General features: G+C 36.4%; 2 protein-coding genes across 2 annotated transcripts in view; both read right to left on the bottom strand.

The window, feature by feature from the left end:
• LOC127881738 (60S ribosomal protein L30-like) overlaps positions 1-21,695 on the bottom strand; it is a 332,547-nt gene that overhangs the window by 283,545 nt on the left and 27,307 nt on the right. The window lies entirely within an intron of this gene.
• Positions 9,360-14,257, bottom strand: LOC127881732 (uncharacterized). The gene is made up of 3 exons (XM_052429815.1): positions 14,143-14,257; positions 11,624-12,501; positions 9,360-10,790 (listed from the first exon to the last, which is right to left on the bottom strand). Exons 2-3 carry the CDS (start codon positions 12,408-12,410, stop codon positions 10,441-10,443), a joined length of 1,137 nt encoding a protein of 378 aa, XP_052285775.1. The 5' UTR covers positions 12,411-12,501; positions 14,143-14,257; the 3' UTR covers positions 9,360-10,440.

Raw genomic sequence — 21,695 nt, 5'->3', positions numbered from 1 at the left:
GCATAAGTAGGTGTGTTAAGATGTACTTAACATAATTAGGAGGCTGCTTAGAGCTTCGCCGATCTTGGTACCTATTATTTACGTGGTTACAAAGGAGTCATGCAAGTCAATACGCTAACCAACAGTCAGCGGCTTCAGATTAGACACTTCGGGATCTACCATTCTCTTGTTTTCAATGGACGATGTTATATTAAAATGAACACACCAATGCCAGCACCGAATTCCATCAATGGAGATTAAGAAACATAACAAAAGATATGTAGAAATTTGAGCTATTCAGTATCCACATTCAAGTTCATCAGCAAGTGATAGTTTAAGACTATATTCATATTTAAGAAAAGTAAATAACCATTAATGCTGTAAGTTACGATGTATACTGTTACACATCAGTTTTTCTTATGGACATAGTATTTTCATTATAATATTATACAATGCAACAATAAGTGTTCTTCTGTTAGGTAGAATTTCCAAATTATTGCTAGTGCAATATTTTTTGTTCATGTTCAATAAAGAACATTTTAGGTTAGTGTGATTATTCATAATGAGTAGTCCAGAACCCATGCATGTATTGTGTGAATTACACAATCGTACGCGCTACTTATTCTGATATGATACCTTTTCTGATCGGTCAGCTATGACGTGCGCATCTTAAATAAAATATTTCCTATGTCACCTTTATTACATCGTATTTATGCCACACCGTAATAAGGAGATTTGCATTTTGCTTATTGAAAGTTATCAAAACAAAATAGAAACATTAATGAAACTTGCAAGGTAGTTTACTATCTGAATGTGTACTAAATTGTTAGTTTCATAATCAGATGAACATTTTACTTCTTGCAATACTTATGTAAAACAGATTAACTACATATCAATTTTCACTAGACAATTACCAATACCATAATGCATGCGCTTTGTAGCAGAAAATATGTGGCATCTGAAAAACAACTACATGTATTCCGTTTCATCAAAAACTAATAAAAGCATTAAAACTCGAACTGTCTAGTATGTTTCTGCAAGATTATAAACAATATATGGCGATCAATGTTATTTGCTGTGAATATACACATTTACAATAAACGCAGCATAAACATTCCCAAATATCGTATTAAAACGATTCTTTTATTTCATAAAAAAAATCATTAATATAAACAAGTTAAGTATTAGAAACGATGACTTGAGATACAAATCACAAGTAGCCATATTCCGATTATTCCTTATCAAAACGCTATAAAATCAGCGTGTCTGAGATACCAAAACATTTAAAACAAGGGACAAAATTGTCACAAAACCAGGTTTTCATTGTGGAAAAAAAATCTGATAAAGGGAGACAACTCAAACTGAACTTTTGAAATGAACAAACAAAATTAACCCCCTTTGTAAGTTTGTTTTAAAATAAATATATTTTTAGTCGTGGCGACCTTGACATTGGAGATATTGACGTGATTCTTTCGTGCGACACACCGTCCCATGATGGTGAACAAATGTGCAAAATGATTTTAAAATCTCATAATGAATGACATAGTTATAGCCCAGAAAAGCTCATTTATGGCTATTTTGTTACCTTTGAACACAAAGTGTGACCTTGACCTTGGAGATATTGACGTAATTTTTTCGCGCGACACACCGTCTAATGATGGTTAACAAATGTGCCAAATGATTTTAAAATCTCACAATGAACGACAAAGTTATGGCCCGGACAAGCTTGTTCCGCCCGCCCGCCAGCTCGCCAGCCCGCCAGCCAGCCCGCCCGCATTCGCCAATCTAATAACCAGTTTTTTCCTTCGGAAAACCTGGTTAAAAAAGTATATTCAGTTGTATAATAAAATTTCTATATTTGACCAACATGACCTACAGTCCCGATATTTACATTACATTTTCACAAGATATTATAATGATATTTTACGGTAATTTCGAACAAAAATGTTAACTATACATTAATTTTCTTGAAAATCAAATAGCATTCATAGTTCCAACAACTTGTTTGACTCGATCAAACGAGTATTTTTTGACAGCTCAGTTCATTCAGACATGAAACTTTGAACTTGTTGAAGGAAAGGATGCAAAATCGAAAACAAGGGGATGTCTGTTTCGCGCATTGGTTGGTACACGCGCTTCGTACCTATGCGGTCCGGGTTTGATACCTGGTCTAGGCCCATGTACTCTGACAACACTAAAATCTAAGAAATATCAGTAACAACACAATCGTTGGAAATTGCAGCAATAATTTAGAGATGTTACCAACTTTCATGAGTCTAGTAACTTAATAGGATTGAATTGCAGGGCATGCATACATGCAAAATCATAATTATTCTTGCAGCATTAATTTTCGTCGATTTTTGGTATACCGAACCACGAATTCAAACCCCAACGAATAAGTTTTACATTTTCCAATATTATATTACCAAACGCTCGAAGGCATTAATATGCAACGTAATACACGCACACATCCTGCATTCGTTCCGCAATCCAGATAAATCCAGCTATAGCACGTGTCACCGGACCTACATTTAAGACATACATTTATAAAATGTATGGTAGGTTTACGTGTGTACTTATATAAACTGTTTAATTGATTACAATTATTTGCTAACGTAACGGCATTTTCAATTAGCAATAATAATAATAATAATAATAATAATAATAATAATAATAATAATAATAATAATAATAATAATAATAATAAAAGCTTTATTTAAAACAGGTTACATATAAAGACAATGACACATTATACATATTATTCATATGAATCAAAACTTTTTTACAATGTGGCCTTCTTAAAATAACATTCACATATAGATCTATAACAAGTAAAACATTCAAATTTTTTTTTTTTACACCCATACATAACACACATTTTTCCTTTTAGACAGACCAACATGAAATATCATTGATTAGAAAATAACATGACATATCATTGATTATAAAATAATTGTGTTTTATATTGCCTTTAAAAAGCAGAGATAGAGCATGCCATTCTTATTCCAATTGGTATTCTGTTCAAAATATCCATGCTATGGTATAAAAAGCTCTTTTCTTATAACCTGTATTAGATTTGGTATTAACAATATCGTTATGGGTGGCAGATCTTAAGTTATATTTATGATTTCGAGAAAAAGTTATAATTTCATTTAAATATTCTGGAGTCTGATTATTGACACATTTATATATCAAGATTGTCGTGTGGTATTTACATCGAGTATAGGATACGTGCCCCCCCCCCCCTCCCCGGAGAGGTGCCCCCTCAAAGATTTTTCACTGGGCGGAGAACTGCCCCCTCACAGTTTTTATTTGTCGGAGAACTGCCCTCCTGCAGAAAAATAGGGGGCGGAGAAGTGCCCTCTTGTCAGAATTGATGACCCGGATAAGTGCCCCCCTCGCGGCGAGTAAAGTCGATATATAGAGCAAATATTACAATGAAAAAACGCCAGTAACTTTCTTGCTAATATGGCTGGAAAGTGAGCGAAATGAAAAAAAAATAAATTCAAGTAATAAAGGGTATAAAACGGCAAAAAATACCTGCCTCGGCATGGACGTCGCCATCTTGATAATCACGGATTAGACCTATGTGACCAAAGAATTTTTTTTCTTTTTGCTAATATAAAAAGTTGTCGCGGCTGAGTATTTTCCCCGTAGTTCAAACAAACATTAAGCATGCTATTTCATACAATTAATCTTATGCAAACTGAAAACAATAATTGATTTGTTTGTTTTCACCAATTACGGATTTCGACTGTTCAATATAATAAACCCGTCTACGGCTTTCTTCAAGGGTAACAATAATTAAAGTCGGTCCGGTCTCCCAATGAAAAGATTAAAAGATCGCGGTGGTTATCGTTAAAGGTAACACGTTCTCAGCCTGCCTAATTTACAACAAATTAAAGCAAACTGAAACCGATTTTGGTTTTTGAAGATGCATGTCGACATGCTCTGCTCAAAATGCAAACTTTTTCCGTCAAATGTATACAATACAATATAGACTGTCGAATAGCATCATAACCATTGCATCAATTATGGAGTTCGTTAAGAGTCAGAGAGGCGCTGCAAAGCCATGTTTCGAAGTTTTCTCCTACACCAAGAAAAAGGAAACCAAGTCAACGATTAGAGCGACGAAGCGAGAACTGCAATGGAACCGTCACTACGGACAATCCATTTTGCCAATTTAATTTAGTTTATTAAATTATTCGTAAATCTACGTATTTTATTTACATTGTTAATGAGTCAATACTTTCTTATTGTGTGCATTAATTACGATGCATTTTATCATTAATAAGTACTTCATGTACTGAGTTGCACGTCTTAATTTAGTTGCGACACATGGTCTGTTTAAACACGCACGCTTTTCCTACGTGGAACTCGACTATGTTTCGCGCTCTTATTAAAACACGATTTTTACACGGCATTCATGTGTAGTGAATGCTGCAGTGGCATACAAAGGGGCTTAAATAATATTATCACGTGGCTGTATATAATTTGTGTTATTCATTTCGATAAATGGAAATAAAATGCGTAACAGGTAATGTTTTCACAACTTACTCGCCATTAGAAATTAATTGTTCACCATTTGCATTGAACTTTTTATTAGAAACACTCGTTGTTTGAGTAACTGTTTACGGTAAAAAGGTGTGATGATGATACCTGACGTTTCATTGTTCTTTAAGCTGACACAGGGGGGGGGGGGGGCACTTACCGCCCCTTGAATTATTGTGAGGGGCAGATATCCGCCTACTTAATTCTGACAGGGGGGGGGGCAGTTCTCCGCACCTCCCGATTTGATGGGATGGCACTTCTCCGCCCCCTTTAAAATTAGGGGGCACCTCTCTGGGGGGCACTTCCCGGGGGGGGGGAGGGGGCGCCTCTCCGGATACCAGATAGAGTACACCACAAGACCGTGTCCGGGAAAGGCCCGAGACTTCAATGCAGAAGATCATTATATGGAATTATCCCACTTCAATTGATAGTAAACACATAATACTTGTCCCCCGTTTCACCCAAAGCAATACACTAATTTGTTGCTTTATTTAGACGAATACAATATTTGCAAAACATCGTTTGAATTTGCTCTATATTCTCGGGGAAAGTATGACCTCATATTTCATCCCAGTATGTAAGGATTGGTTTTATCAATGAATCAATGAGGTTAAAATACTCAATAATGTTTGATTTTTCAAAAGCGCTCTAGTACTTTGCTATATCATTTACATATTTTTAGGGTGCGCTAGCAGTTTAATTTGTTGTAACGATAGAACCCATTCCTTTGTTATTTAATGTTAATTATCGGGCCTCATTTGTAAAGAACAGTACATTTGTTAAATTATGTGAGTTTACAGTTTTTCTGTTTGGTGGTTATATTAGGGGTTTTAAGCAAGTTTTTGTTAGGCACATTATTCAGCGTGGTAGAAGATACATTTTAAGCCAAAACACGATTAAATACGTTTAGTTTTAAGAAACTTCGATCTTCATATTTTTGTAAATTGTTATGTTTTTCTGTAAAGTAAAACTTACGGGCCTCAGTAATTCACGAGTATAGTCGTACGATATCTTGTGATGTGTACATGATCGATTTGTGTCTATTTTGATTGGTCAGTTGAAGAAAAATTATTCAATTCGAGTTTATGGAAAGCATGTTTCTCGCTTTGGCGGTAAACGTTTCTGGGCGATTACATGTATTATATTAAAAATCGGCAGACTATTTGACATACACGGACAGTTACAGAATTGCGACTAGAGCACTAGCTGGGAAGTAAGTGTCCGCAACATACGGCATTTGGGTAAGTTATTTTATTTTCCATTACAGTTTTGATACTCGTTTTTGCTAGGCTTTAAATAAATTGTTGTTTTATTTAAATATTGCAATTTATGCTTAAAGGAATAAAGTAAATTGTGTAATAGTTTGCTTTTGTACATAATCCTAGGTATGCTAGGCATGTATAATAATGACTTTGTAAATGTCTATATCATATCTTGTGTAAACGCTTTAGGTGTTAGTTGATTAAAAAAACCATTAAAGTTTGATTTAATTGAATATTAAACATACCGGTGGAGTATAACATTGAAAATTCAGATGTTAGTTGGTGAATTGAGTATTATATGTGCAACTTTTTGGCACACAGTGCATTTACTATATGCATTCAAGCGAGTAGCAATATTTTATAAGAAACTTATGCATTTATGGAATTAAACAAGTTTGTGATAGCCTTATAGGACATTGTACCGTATATATTTATATGGTATGACTGTAAGACAGTCGTTAATGACAAAGTATTTACTAATGTCATTTATTTTAGCCGTTTCAATGTCGTGATTCGTATGGCATGATAGACGTCAGGTCGTGAACGCACCGTGCGTTAGCGTTACGCCAGTGCTACATGAGCATCCGTCATACTCGTTGACAGTACATACGACACCTCGTTATAAGGCGGCAATACTGGGAACCGTTCGCACGGTGTACGGCCGCCCGATCACGTGATACGTCTCAAATACGTTCTACTTCCGGGCATAGTCTGCTCGGTGTTTGACAGAACACTACTTCCGGGCTTGATAAAGCTCGGGTATCTACATCTATTTCTTGGCTTGATAAAGCTCGGGTATCTACAGGCTACTTCTGGGCTTGATACAGCTCAGGTATCTACAGGCTACTTCTGGGCTTGATACAGCTCATGTATCTACAGGCTACTTCAAGGCTTGATACAGCTCAGGTATCTACAGGCTACTTCTGGGCTTGATACAGCTCGGGTATCTACAGGCTACTTCTGGGCTTGATACAGCCCAGGTATCTACAAGCTACTTCTGGGCTTGATACAGCTCAGGTATCTACAGGCTACTTCTGGGCTTGATACAGCTCGGGTATCTACAGGCTACTTCTGGGCTTGATACAGCTCAGATATCTACAGTCTACTTCTTGGCTTGATACAGCTCAGGTATCTACAGGCTACTTCTGGGCTTGATAAAGCTCGGGTATCTACAGGCTACTTCTGGGCTTGATACAGCTCGGGTATCTACAGGCTAATTCTGGGCTTGATACAGCTCAGGTATCTACAGTCTACTTCTGGGCTTGATACAGCTCGGGTATCTACAGTCTACTTCTGGGCTTGATACAGCTCGGGTATCTACAGTCTACTTCTGGGCTTGATACAGCTCAGGTATCTACAGTCTACTTCTGGGCTTGATACAGCTCAGGTATCTACAGGCTACTTCTGGGCTTGATACAGCTCGGGTATCTACAGGCTCCTTCTGGGCTTTATACAGCTCAGGTATCTACAGGCTACTTCTGGGCTTGATACAGCTCAGGTATCTACAGTTTACTTCTGGGCTCGGGTTATCTGCGCTCTACTTTCGGGCTTGATACAGCTCTAAGTTTGCTACTTCGCAGAACACTACGACCGGTGCTCAGTTCCGGCTCTGGTCATTGACGGCTGGACATAATTTCAGGTCGTGACGCTCATTACTACTCCACCACTACATCTACCGTTCGACGTTATCATCTACAGTTGGACTACGTCATATATCGTCCAAATATAACTTAAATATTAGATTTTAACTGTCCATTAACTTTGATACTTTGTTGTATATTTCTTTTCATAGTCATATCATATTGTAAATAGTTTATCTTAATGTTGTAAATATATTGATTCATTGTTCACGTTTATGTGTATCTGGTTCTGGAGGGTATATTGCGCTGGGTTATCATAGCTTCTGCAATCCTGACCGTTACATCTGTTCTTTTGAACAGCTTAATTTACGGGTAAAAGTACACTCATATATGTGTTTATAACATCTACTCCATTCCCAATGATCCAACTTTCATTGGACCGCCATTGCGTAATTAATGATTATTTCAGTTTGTTTTCATTTCCTTGTTAACACTGAAGAGGCCTCATTTATTGTCTGATCATCAAGAAACTTAAACAGATTTGTCCCTATGATATCTTGGACGAGTTCGAAAATGGTTCCGGTTAGTTATTTTTCCGTACATGGCTATACGTGTAAAATAAATTATGGCTATAGTAAAGCCTTGTTACTCACTATAGGCAACATTTATTGTCCGATCTTCGTGAAACTTGGTCAGAAGATTTGTCCCAATTATATCTTTTAAAAAATGGTTCCGGTTGGTTGAAGAACATGACCACCAGGGGGCGGGGTATTTTTCCTTGAATGGCTTTCGTGATATCTTGTTAACAGTAACTCTAAAAGTCACATTTATTCTCCGATCTAAGTGAAACTTGATCAGAACATTTGTTTGAATGATATCTTGGATGATTTCGAAAATGGTTCTGGTCTGTTGAAAAACATGACCTCCAGGGGGCGGGGAATTTATCCTTATATTGCTATAGTAAAACCTTGTTAGCACTCTAAAAGTTACATTTATAATTCAATCTTCCTGAAACTTGGTTGGAACATTGTTTTAGTGATATATGGGGCTGCATAGAACAGGCCCTTTGTATCTCAGGTGAACGACTTTTGATATTTCAGGCCCTCTTGTTTTTCAACACATGCATATGGTTGTATAACAAAATCAAACATCTTTACTCTGTGTCTGTGTGACCCTTTAATTACTTCGCAAAATGTGTAGAAACAGCTGCAATTTTTAGTAGTGAGTGTTTTAAATGAGAAAAATGTTAATAAAATAATATCAGTTAATATTGTAGCAAACAGATGAGCTGCTATACAGTGGTTTTTGTTGGATTGTGATGGGGCTAAAACAATGGTTGTAAAGATGAAATCTTTACAAATCTCATCTGAAACCACATAGCTTAGAAGTTCAATATTATTCTTCAAATTTTGTTCAAATCATGCCGAACCGGGTCAAAATTAAAAAACCGTACCCTGGGGGAGACTTTGTTTTCCAAATTTGTATTGAGTGAAATATTTAACATGAATCTCTGAAACCGTAACGTTACCCTCATATATATATATATATATATATATATATATATATATATATTGGAAACTGTATATTTTTGTCTCAGACTGCTGTGCCCAGAACTTCTGTATTTTGCGAGTAACATCATATATTGAATAAGTATTGATTTTATGAATGCGTCATCTATTTACCGATAGTTGATTGAAATCTTTTTATGAATATTTAGGCTTTTATAAGGAAAGGCATGTGAACAAACTGTATCAGAAATCCTGGTTTTGTTGTTGAAAAGCCAGTTTGTGTAGGGATTGACGTATTGCTTAACAAGAAATATCTTTAACAAAAATAAACGGCGTTGATTGTGGTTGGAGTTTATGAAAGGTTAAGAGTTCAATGGATGGGAATAATACCAAATAAACACTTATTACTTTAATTCATCAATATTTTTAAAAACATATTTAAAATATTTCAAAAACACATTTTTACACATACAATCAAACAAAAACCATATAATAAATGAATTTATAGCAATAGAAAATCTGGGCTTCAAGGAGATTTCAAGCCAAACGGAAGTTCGAAGCAATTGGGTTTCCACTGTATTCATCATGCTTCAAAATCAAAGATACAAACAATTTAATTCATCTTCAATACATGTTTATGTATGTTTAAGCAATTCTAGCCTATATGTCTACATATATATAGAGAGAGAGAATAACAGGTAACTGCCTGATCTTTTTGTAATATATCAGGCGAGGCTTAGAATAATATAACGGCGAGGCTTGCCGAACCATTATTTTATTCGTGCCGATCCTGATATATTACAAAAACATCAGGCAATAACCTGTTTTTCTGTTTATCATACCTCTACATCCCGAGTTTAAAGAAATAATGAAAATATCGCTAAAAAGCTTCATTTTTAGCGGGAAAGACTATGATTTTTGTTGTTTGATGTGTTAATAATGACGTCATGAGCTCTTGCGCTTAATATTTGTAACATAAGTTTTTGCTGTTTTTGGTGCATTTTGTGTTTAGAATATATAACATATTGGTATCAAATTGTTTGTTTTGTTGAATCTGATTCGATTTTACTAAAAAATATTACTTTTTAGTTGACTTCGAGTAATATGACATTTCTCCTTTCATCGACTGATATAAGAACAATCTGTTTAAATGATATAAAAAATATATATCAAGGAGTGTTATGTCAGGCAGATATCAATGCAGCGGTATGATAAATATAGTTACAGTGTAATGTTGATGTTAGGTAAAAATGACAGACATTATATTCTGATCTAAAACTCTTTCTGCATTTTCATTTGCAGTTTATGTTGACTTGTAAAGTCAATGAGAAAAACAAAAACAATTGTTATTGATGTAACACTATAATACACCCTATATCAATTCTAATGTTCACAGAAAATTCGTTGAACTTATGACATGATTTGTTTATAAAATAAATGCACCTGCAAAAACACTAACAAGTTTTTATTATCATAACAAAATGTTCTTACACACAACAACACAATCACATGACAAATTAAATCCTCTGAATCATCAATCAAGATACATGTTAAATTACACTATCCCACTTTGAACACGATGATACTACTCTTGTTGTATAATCCCACAATGATGGAGGCAGTGTGTATGTTGTAGCAGACTGACCATGGTTTCACCGCTCCATCCTTCGTAGCAAGATTAGCCAGCTTTCTCTTGCCCTCACTATCTACTTGTAGGATAGTGTTGGACCCATATCCACTGACCAGCACTTGGCCTGCAGGTGTCACATGAAGACCTGTTGGGTGTTGTAGTGCATGGTCAGTGAATGTGGCCAGGACTGAACCATCCCTGGCCAGAGTGAGGAGCTTGTGCTGGGAGTTATTACTGATGTAAAACTTGTCCCCTGTGGGACTCACAGCACACTTGAATACTGTAAAACAGAGTACCATCAACATATTGAATAACATGTATAGTAGTTAATAATAAATCTTATTGAAACTGTATAAATAATGTGTTGTTAAAAATACCAGAGACAACAAATTATTAAGATATGTATAAAACCCATTAATAATAAATATTTATGTGTGGCAGGAAGTTCTGTCCCAGTGTATTGTGTTCTCTAAATGTTTTTGAGTGACTGGTGTTAGAATAATTAAAGTCTTCACAAACATCGTAGAAAGAAATAATTACGCTTAAATATGAACAGGAATATGTCAGGTGGTATATGACTCATTAACATTACCCATACATACAAACTTGGTTACAATGGTATTGACACAAAATGGAATATTTTACGTGATCATCATTCAAAAGAATAACTATATGGTTGATATTGAAATTGAAATTGGATCCTTATCCTTCATTAGTTATGAAAGTCAGTTGCTGAACTTATGAAGTCATGCTCATTTACTAAAGATTTAAAAACAAAACAAAAAAAAACAGGTTACAAACAGTTATTGAACCATACAATCAAATGTTCAACAACATTTTAGGTCAAATTCTTATATCAGATATTATAAAAAGCAACAAACAATTAAAAGATCTACTAAATATGCCCGATTTTACCAATCTATTAAATTTTATGTAAACAAAATTTAATTATTTCACAATATTTTTAGACATGGCATTCTGGGAATGTCTTAATCAACGATACGAAACATTAATTATTTTCTTAACTTCGGTTGAAATAATACACTGACGGAACATTTTAAATGTATTTATTAAACAATTCACATATAATGATTCATTAACAATTATTCTTACCTGTATCACTGTCTGATGTATCCTCATACATCTTGCTGACAAGTTTCCCATTCAGTGTATACTTGTACAGTGCAGTCATAGCAGTAATATACATGTCTCCCTGGTGGAAGGCAATACCAACACAGGCATGTTGTAACTGAAGCTTTCTTCCTATTACCAGCTGTCTGTTGTTGACTGTGATGAACTGGACCTCATGTATGTTCTTAGCAGGGTCATTCACAGTAACAGCCACTTCACTGGGTGTTATATCACACAGGGCCAGTGGATAGCTAGTCACACTACAGTGACTCACCACCTGGTACTGCTGGTCAAGATGCTTGACTTTCTTATTCATGTAGTTTGCAACCAGGATCTGTTTGGCTGGGAGAAAAAGGATTGCTGTGATATCGCATTCCCATGAATCACCTGATATTTTCACATTGTGTTCAGACTTGCCCTGCACAGTGATAACCTTGTTTGGATCCTTGTTCTGTACCATCATTCGTTCAATCTGGGTACTGTGTTCAATCATTCCAAGACCTAACAGTGTTGTCAAGTACTGTACAATTTCACTGTTAGGCTGGAATGATATATAAAATTGATCCCGAAGAGTGCTTTTCAAAAAAGTTTTAGATTGTTTTATTATTTTCTCGCATTTTCTGGTGGCAATAAAGCATAACTCCTGCTTGCTTTTATCACTTATGTCCTGTGTAGCGTCTCGAAGTTGTTTCAATTCATCCCTAAGCCTGATGCATTTATCAGCTTCACTTTTGGTAGAAGACTGCAGTTTGGTTAGAGTATCTAACATTTCCTTTCGTGTCTTCTGTTCAATAGTGTCTAGGGCTGCATTTATTTCTCTGCGAGTGTTCTGTATCTTGTGTAACTGCTCATCATATGAACTGTGCACATACTGAATGCTAGCCTCTTGAATTGAATAATTGAATAAAAAAACTTTCACCTGTATACAATACTAAATAATTTTAAAAGATTGTGTAATGGGAATATAAAATACTTTGGTAAAATCAGAATGAAATAGTTCATATACTAGAATTCAGCTTTAGGTCAACATGCTATTTACATAAGTATTCATTTATTTTAATCTAAAACCTACAAATTAATTTCAACAGATATTTTATTGGATGTGAAATCAGTGACCCAATTACAAAGATATCTTAAAACTGCTGTCTTTTTATATTTTTATGCCCCCAGAATATAGGTTTGGGGGGGGGGGGCAAGCAATGTGTAAAGCAATAACATCTAGGTCAAGTTCGATTATCGTCCAAATTGACCCAGACACTCTTGAGTTACGGCTCTTGAATCATCGTAAAATTGTTTTTTTCTCGTTTCCGCTCAATAACTCTTTCATTGGATCTTCACCAAACTTCCTAAAAATGTGTAAGTCAATAATATCTAGGTCAGGTTTGATAATCGGCCGAATTCACCCAGACACTATTGAGTAACAGCCCTTGAATCATCGTAAAATTGTTTTTTTTTCGCGTTTTCGCTCAATAATTATAACAATTATCATCAGATCTTCATCAAACTCCATGGAAATGTGTAAGGCAATAACTACTAGGTCAAGTGCGATAATCAGCCAAATCGACCCAGACACTGCTGAGTTACAGCCCTTGAATAATCGTAATAATGTTTTTCTCTCGTTTCCGCTCAATAATTTTAGCAAATTTCATAGGATCTTTACCAAAATGCATGAAAATGTGTAAGGCAATAATATCTAGGTCAAGTTCAATAATCGGCCTAGTCGACCCAGACACTTCTAAGTTACGGCCCTAGAATCATCGAAAAATTGCGTTTTTTTTCTCATTTCCGCTCAATAACTCGAGCAAATGTCATAGGATCTTCGCTACACTTCATGAAAATGTGTAAGGTCATGAGATTTAGGTCAAGTTCAATAATCAGCAAAATTGTCAACCAAGACACTCCTGTGTAAGGGCCCTTGAATCATGGAAAAATTGAGTTTGTTTATTGTTTCCGCTCAATAACTCAAGCAATTGTCATCAGCTCTTTACCAAACTTCATAAAAATGTGTAAGATAATAAGATCTAGGTTAAATGTGATTATCAGCCAAATTTACACAGGCACTTCTGAGTTACGGCCCTTGAATTATAAAAAAAATTGTATTTCCGCTCGAAAAATGCTCAAAACTTCTTTTTTGCTTCAGATGTAACCTGCATATTTGGTACATGTATGCATGTGTATATGGACAAGGCCATTACATACGCACACAAATTTCGACCCCTTTGACATTGACCTTGAACTTTGGGTCCGCGTTAAGGTTTTGAAATCTGCGTTTAGCTTTCGAACAAGCGTTTTTGGGGGGCATATGTCTTCCGATGTAGACAGCTCGTGTTTGAATTATTGTACATGAACAAATTAATTGTTTATTGAAATAAAAATATTTTGTTGATATTATGAAATTTATTTTATATTTCCGTAATAATTTGACTTCCTAGAAAAGAAGTTTTGAAAACCCTACATTTGTTTCTTAACCTGTTCTTAATTTAAGTATAGTTAAAATTTACCTGTGATTAAGAATTGCACAGTTTGTGCAGCACAGCTCAATGTGATTATCACAAAACAATTCAAGGTTTTCATCTTTATGGACATCGCATTTCAATAGAAAATCTTCCACCTGCTTTGCCACTGGCCATTTCTTCAAATGTTTTATAAACAACTGGCTGTGCATGCCAATACATATTCCGCAGTAAAATTTAACACAAGTTTCACAGTAGAAATCAGCCATTTTATCCAGTTTCTTGTCTTTACATGTCGAACATAAGAATCTTGGAGAATGTCAGATCCCTTGTCAATGGGTTGGATTGTAAAAAGGTTGCCATTTTACTGAATTAGTTTTGTAAACAAAGCAGCTTTAAACTCTTAAAGTTTAATTTAATTAATATTGTTTAGAATCTCTTACTGCCGGTAGGCTATATTAAAGAGATGAAGAAATAACGCCATCTAGCTCCGGTCCATAGTCCAATAAAAGCAGCGCCTAACCGTACCACTATCAAAGATAAAACTCAATTTTATTTTAAAGGTTATAAATAGGCAAAGTAACTATCTTATATGTCATATGAAATGTATTGCAGATAAAACCATTTGAATACAACTGAGTTTGTGGTTAGTTTATTTGGACATATTTTTAATCAATAAAGCAAAGATAATAGTCGGTTTAAGTTAATTAGATAGCATGGTAATACAAGGGGTATTTTAAACTGTAGAATGCCAAGTTAGGATTCCAATCCAGCTTTAAATAATGAACTTGTCATGAAAAATTAAGCATTAACACATCAACTTATTAATTAAGTAAGATCTTTAAATTGATACAAACTATCCTTGTCATGCTTGAAATATTCTCCCTAATTGTGCTGCTTTGTCAGGGGGAATGGCTTGTTTGGTTAACTATTCAATATAATTAATACCACTTAAAATTTAAGATTGGTCCAGGACGAAGTTTAAATATAGTAAATGGCAATAACTTTAATCTGTTGATAAAAAGTCCCTTGGTCAATCACCTGAGATCGGATGCTGAGCAGCTTTTGTGCTGTTTCCTTAGCCATCTTAGAATTTAAGGAATTAGCCATGAAGTCATAAGAGCATATGTTCTAAGCAAATTTAATGATGATTGGGTAAAAAATGTGACTTCTTGTTCACAATATTTCACTACAGCCATGTATTTCAACAGGAACCATTTTTAACTTGATCAAGATATCATCACTACAGCTGTTCTAAGCAAGTTTAATGATGATCATGCGAAAATGTGGCTTCTAAAGTTTTCATATTGTATTTTATGCAATGCTATTTAGCTCACCTGATTGCTCAGGTGAGCTTTGTGACCGGTCTTTGTCCGTCGTCCGTCCGTCCACATTTGTTCGTAAACACTCTAGAGGCCACATTTATTATACGATCTTCATGAAACTTGGTCAGAAGATTTGTCCCAATGATATCTCGATCGAGTTTGAAACTGGGTCGAAAACAAGGTCACTAGGACAAACAAAAATAAAAACCTTGTAAACAATGTAGAAGTCACATTTCATGCCCAATGTTCATGTAACTGTATCAAAACATTGGTTTTATTGATATCTCGGACAAGTTCGAAAATGGTCTAGATCGGTGAAAAAACATGGCCACAAGGGGGCGGGGCAGTTTTCTCTATATGTATATAGTGAAAACATGTGAACACTCTAGAAGTCACATTTTTGGTCCAATCTTCATGAAATTTGGTCAGAACTTTTGTTTCCTAGATACGCGAGTTAAGTTCGAAAATGGTCCCGGTCCATTGAAAAACATGGTTGCCAGGGGGATGGGGCAGTTTTCCTTAACTTTATGTAGTAAAAAAGGTTTGTACACATTCATGAATTAAGGTCATGTAACATGGGAGACAACTCTTCTAAATATTGCATTTAAGTTTAACAGTAGTTTCTCCCCTTCGACCATTAATGTTTTCATAATAATACAGTGTAGTTGTTTGAATCATTTATGTGTTAATTGTTATTCGAGGTTCGATGTTTTATGTGACTGGTCTTTGTCTGTCGTCCGTCCGTTCACATTTGTTCGTAAACACTCTAGAGGCCACATTTATTGTCCGATCTTTATGAAAGTTGGTCAGAAGATTTGTTCAGATGATATCTCGATCGAGTTCGAAACTGGGTCATGCTGTGTCAAAAACTAGGTCACTAGGTCAAAAAAAAGAAAAAACCTTGTTAACACTGTAGAAGTCACATTTCATACTCAATCTTCATGTTACTTTGTCAAATGTTTGCCTTAATGATATGTTGGTTGAGTTCAAAAGTGGTTCCTGTCCATTGAAAAACATGACCGATAGTGGGCGGGGCAGTTATCCTTATTTGGCTATAGAGAAACCATGTAAACACTTTGAAGTCACAATTTTTGACCAATCATCATGAAAGTTGGTTAAAACATTGGTTTTATTGATATCTCGGATGAGTTCGAAAATGGTCCAGATCGGTGAAAAAATATGACCGCCAGTGGGCGGGGCATTTTTCTCTATATGTATTTAGTGAAAACATTTGAACACTCTAGAAGTAACAGTTTTGGCCCAATTTTCATGACATTTGGTCAAAATGTTAGCCTTAATGATATGTTGGTTGAGTTCAAAAGTGGTTCCGGTCCGTTGAATAACATGGCCGCCAGTGGGCGGGGCAGTTTTCCTTATTTGGCTATAGAGAAACCTTGTAAACACTCTGAAAGTCACAATTGTTGCCCAATCATCATGAAAGTTGCTCAAAACATTGGTTTTATTGATATCTCGGATGAGATTGAAAATCGTCCAGATCGGTGAAAAACCATTGCCGCCAGGGTCGGGTCATTTTTCTCTATATGTATATAGTGAAAACATGTGAACACTCTAGAAGTCACATTTTTGGTCCAATTGTCATGAAATTTGGTCAGAACATTTGTTTCCTACGTTTGATACGAGAGTTGAGTTCGAAAAATGGTTCCGGTCAGTTGAATAACATGGCTGCCTGGGGGGGGGGGTAGTTTTCTTATATTTACAGTGAAAAAATCTTGTGCACACTCTAGAAGTCACATTATATGCCCAATCCCATCATAAAACTTGGTGAAAAGATTGGTTATATATATATCTCATATGAGTTCGCAAATGGTCCCAATCGGTCAAGTTTTCCTTATGTGACTAGAGACAAATCTTGTGATCGAACACTATGGAAGTAACATTTTTTTGCCTAATCATCGTGGAACTTAGTCAATATATTGGTTTTACTAGCGAGGCTGTTTTAGGAGAAAACCCAAGCTATTGTCATAGCCAGCTCGTCGTCCGCCGTAGGCGTCGTGCTAAAACCTTAACATTGGCCATAACTTTTTAAATTTTGAAGATAGCATTTTGGCATGCATGTGTATCTCATGGAGCTGCACATTTTGAGTAGTAAAATTTCAAGGTAAACATCATCCTTCAAGGTCTATGGTCGAAAAACAAAGTCAAGAGAAGTAATAAGCTTTAAATGGACATAGTTATCTGACCTGCCCACGTATATATTTTTGTTAAATAAATTAAAGCGTTGCAGTAGGCAGCATTGTGTTTCTGACAAACACATTGTGGTAAAAGGTCAAGGTCATCCTTTACGGTCTATGGTAAAACTACAAATTTAAGGGAAGTAATAAGCTTTAAAAAGGGATATAATTATTCAATATTGAACATAGCCACTTTATATATTTCGCATGCATGTGTATCGCATGGAGCTGCACATTTCGAGTGGTCAATCACAGTCACGGTAGTGGCTTTTAATTATTTGCTACTAAAAATAGAGATTTGTTAGAAACAATTATTTTCAAGGGAAGTAATTTATATAATTATAAATCTCATATTTTATATCTCCTTACCAAGAATTGAAGTTCTTTTCACAGTTACTGTACAGATTAATTATTTTGATTATTTATAACTCAAATGAGTGATTTGTTAAAGTTTTTTTTAAATGATATAAATATAATTTCTTTGATTTTCATTACATGCCTGTGGACTTATGTCCATAGATTCATGATCAATTATGGCTATGATATCTTTTAAACCACATGCCTTGGTTGTCGCGGTGTTGGCGCGTTAACGTAATGCCGCCGTAATGCCTCGCCACTTTATGTAACGTTGTTTTAACGTCATATCCTATTAGTTTGTTATTTCAGTTGAATTTAAGGAACGAACTTGAACACAACATCTTTATATTTTGGTGCCATGACTATTACGCTAGAAGTACGATGAATTTACAGAAGATACGATCAAATAGAAGAGGTAATAAACTAATAAACGCAAAATCGCTATTTTACTAGAAAAAATCGAAGAAAAGAAAGAGAATGGAACGCTGATAGAAATCAACTTACTTCAGAAAATGTTGGAGACAAAAATGGAAATGCTAGAAACACTTAACGAAAAAATCTTATCAAACACAGAAACTGAAGAAATCAAAGATGAAATTGTGGAAACAGAAATTTACATGATGGATTTACGCATGAAATTAGGCACACTAATCACCGAGCGTGATCAACGAGATACGATCATAGGGAGTCAGCAGCCAACATTTCATCCCATGGATACGCAGAGTGGTCGAGGGGATGCGGGTTTAGGAGGTCAACAGACGACATTTCATCCCTTAGATGCACAGCGTGATCAACGGGATACGAGCATAGGGAGTCAGCAGCAGACATTTCATCTCATGCATACGCAGCGTGGTTGAGGGGGTACATGTTTAGGAGGTCAACAGACGACATTTCATCCCTTAGATGCAAAGCGTGATCAACGGGATACGTACATAGGGAGTCAGCGGCCGACATTTCATCCCATAATTACGCAGCGTGGTGGAGGGGATACGGGTTTAGGAGGTCAACAGACGACATTTCATCCCTTAGATGCACAGCGTGATCAAGCGGATACGAGGTTGTACATTCAACAGACGACATTTCATCAAGACGTTACACTGACTACACTGGAGAACAGAAATACACATGCGTTACATAATCCAGTCGATACCTTTCATCTGACAGAGTGTGAAGAGTGTGACGGGACCAGCTGTGATCAAATTCATAGCTCGGTGGTCACGTGTTAGACGACAACGCCGGGTACATCTGCTACAATGCAAACTACAACTCTGCGTACACCTTCTACCACGCAGAAGACAAAGCTGGGTTCACCTGCTATCACGCAGACAACAACATTGGGTACACCTGCTACCACGCAGACGTCAACGATGGGTACACATTCTATCAAGCAGACAATGATGGGTAAACTTTCAAACAGTTCAACTTCAAACATGCAGACCACAGCGCTGGATACAGCAATTCAACTCCAAACACGCAAACCACAGAGCTGCTCGCACCTCCAACCAAGCACATCGTGATACCCACGCACCTCAACATGCATCCCGCATCTACACAAGGCATTTCAACAATAACACACAGTACGCAGCCTGGTGTTGATACGACGGTAATGCCTTCGTCGTCATCCACGACAAGAAGGATCACGACACCTCTCGGCCCGGGACACTACACCCTGCTACAAGTAGCAACCCAGTGCGCAGTGGGCATGGAACCAACATATCCTAGCAGCGCCGACGGCAAGCACGAGCGGCTCCGGCGATCCGGCGAGAAACGCATCGAGCGACCAGACAAGCGTCTCCTCTGCAGAGATGAAGATCGAGCGGACAGACGGCGGATTGAAAACTGAAAAGATCTCAGTTTCGTGGTCGCCGTCGCCGCACAGTTTTCAGGGGCAAGCTCTCACCCACGTGACACGAGCATGTCCGATTTCAGCTCGTCATCCGACTCCAAGCACTCGTCCGGTTCCGAGAGCGAAGATCATAAGCCGAACGTGTTGTCCGAGAAGTCACGTGGAGATAGTCCGACAGTCAGCTCTACGGTGACCGCTTCTCACCAAGATTCCCGCCGGTCACCGCCTGCGCAGCTTAAGCCGTACCACCATCCGAGCGTCGGAGCCGCGCCCGTCTTCTTCGACTTCCGGTACACCACGTGCGTGGATGTCAACATAAACATGTACCCGCATGCACAGAGAGCACCGGGGGAGCAGACGTACGAGGCGTCCGCCAAGTTGCTTTTCATGTGCGTGCAATGGACACACAACCAGGCCAATTGTAAAACTCAATCCGTTAGAAGTGCTATGAGGAAGCGAAACCGAGAGAAACAAGTGATGAACATTGTGATTAAACATGTGAGAAACAGCGCTATAAACAGTTTATAAACAATGTGCTTAACATGTGATTGATACATATGTGATACATATGGTGATACAAAGTGAACTTTCAAAGACAGTGCAATCTATTCTAGGATATAGGTGATTAATCGATACCAGTGCCCCAGATAAGCTGCGTATCTGCGTCTTTCACTGTGTTGAATGAGACTAGAAAATCTGTATTGATACGTCTAGCTATTTTTTGTATAAAAGCATTTAAACTTAGAGCCGAAAATTTATAGTCTTATGAGTGAATAGTTTTTTCCCCAAAATTGTGATTTTGTAAATAATTTATAACTGCATAATGTCTATATTTTATTTTTCTCAATCACTAACGGATCATAATCATTTACTTAACTTTGTTTAACAATTAAGAGCCTTCTCTTTCATATTGCATTCTCACAAAACTTATCTATGTGTAAAAATGCATAAACATTTGTTGTTAGTTTGACGCATGTGTATGTATATGTATTTATGATTGATTTATTGTTTTTGACGATGAGCTGTATATGCTTAAGTCGCAAATAAACTATCTGTTCTGTTCTGTTCTGTATTAAAATATTTAAAAACGCAAAGAAATACAATAGCATGCGTATTGAAAACGCAACCAATTTGACATTTACGCAAATTCTGCAAATTTAATGCGTACGATACAATCGCTTCGATCGAAAATGCTTTGCTCATTTTAGGTATTTCCTCTTTGGAATTATTATTTTAACGCGTCGACCCTTTCATTCAGCAAGCGCCTGGATGACGGGGCCGGAAAACAGTCAAAGTCATGCAAACGCTCTGCGGACCAGATTTCATAGTTTAAGAAAGAGTCTGACCAAATTATTTACGATGGCATACATGCGTTTTCAATCTGACTTCATCTGTCAATCATTGCGCATGTATTTGTAAAGTGTCTGTACTTTCAGTTTCTATAACGATCCGAAATAAATATGTCTAAAAGAGGTCGAAAACGTCCGCGATTGTTGCGCCAAAATATCAGTCTTTATGTTTGACCACGGAGTGTATATTGTAATCTAGAGTCCGTGGTTTGACAGTTATAAAGATGTCAGTTAACATAATTCTTCCAGTTTTTATTATGGACAGTTTCAAGGATTAAAGAAGTTATGAAACATCAGTTTGTTAAAGTTTATTATAATAGTTTACAGTTTTGTTGAATCAATACAAGTGTGCAGCTTCAACAGAAGTAAAGCAGCAATGATTTTAAGGTATACTTTTTATAACTCATTTCACCCTATTTCAAGAATGAAATCACCCTATTTTAAAAAAATAAATGGGTGAAAGCCCTATTTCCCAAAAAAATATCTGGGGCACTGGATACTTTGACAGTAATTGAGATAATTATTTTGACTT

Source organism: Dreissena polymorpha, chromosome 5 (assembly GCF_020536995.1).
Source record: "Dreissena polymorpha isolate Duluth1 chromosome 5, UMN_Dpol_1.0, whole genome shotgun sequence".
NCBI lineage: Eukaryota > Metazoa > Mollusca > Bivalvia > Myida > Dreissenidae > Dreissena > Dreissena polymorpha.
The sequence above is the reverse complement of the archived record's forward strand: the minus strand, read 5'-3'. Positions and strand labels throughout refer to the sequence as shown.

Bases quoted from the DNA above. Each gene is read 5' to 3' on its own strand.
- LOC127881732 (XM_052429815.1), bottom strand. From the start codon at position 12,410: ATGTTAGATACTCTAACCAAACTGCAGTCTTCTACCAAAAGTGAAGCT. The intron at 10,791-11,623 runs GTAAGAATAATT...TCTGTTTTACAG, and splicing joins TACATCAGACAGTGATACAG to TATTCAAGTGTGCTGTGAGT.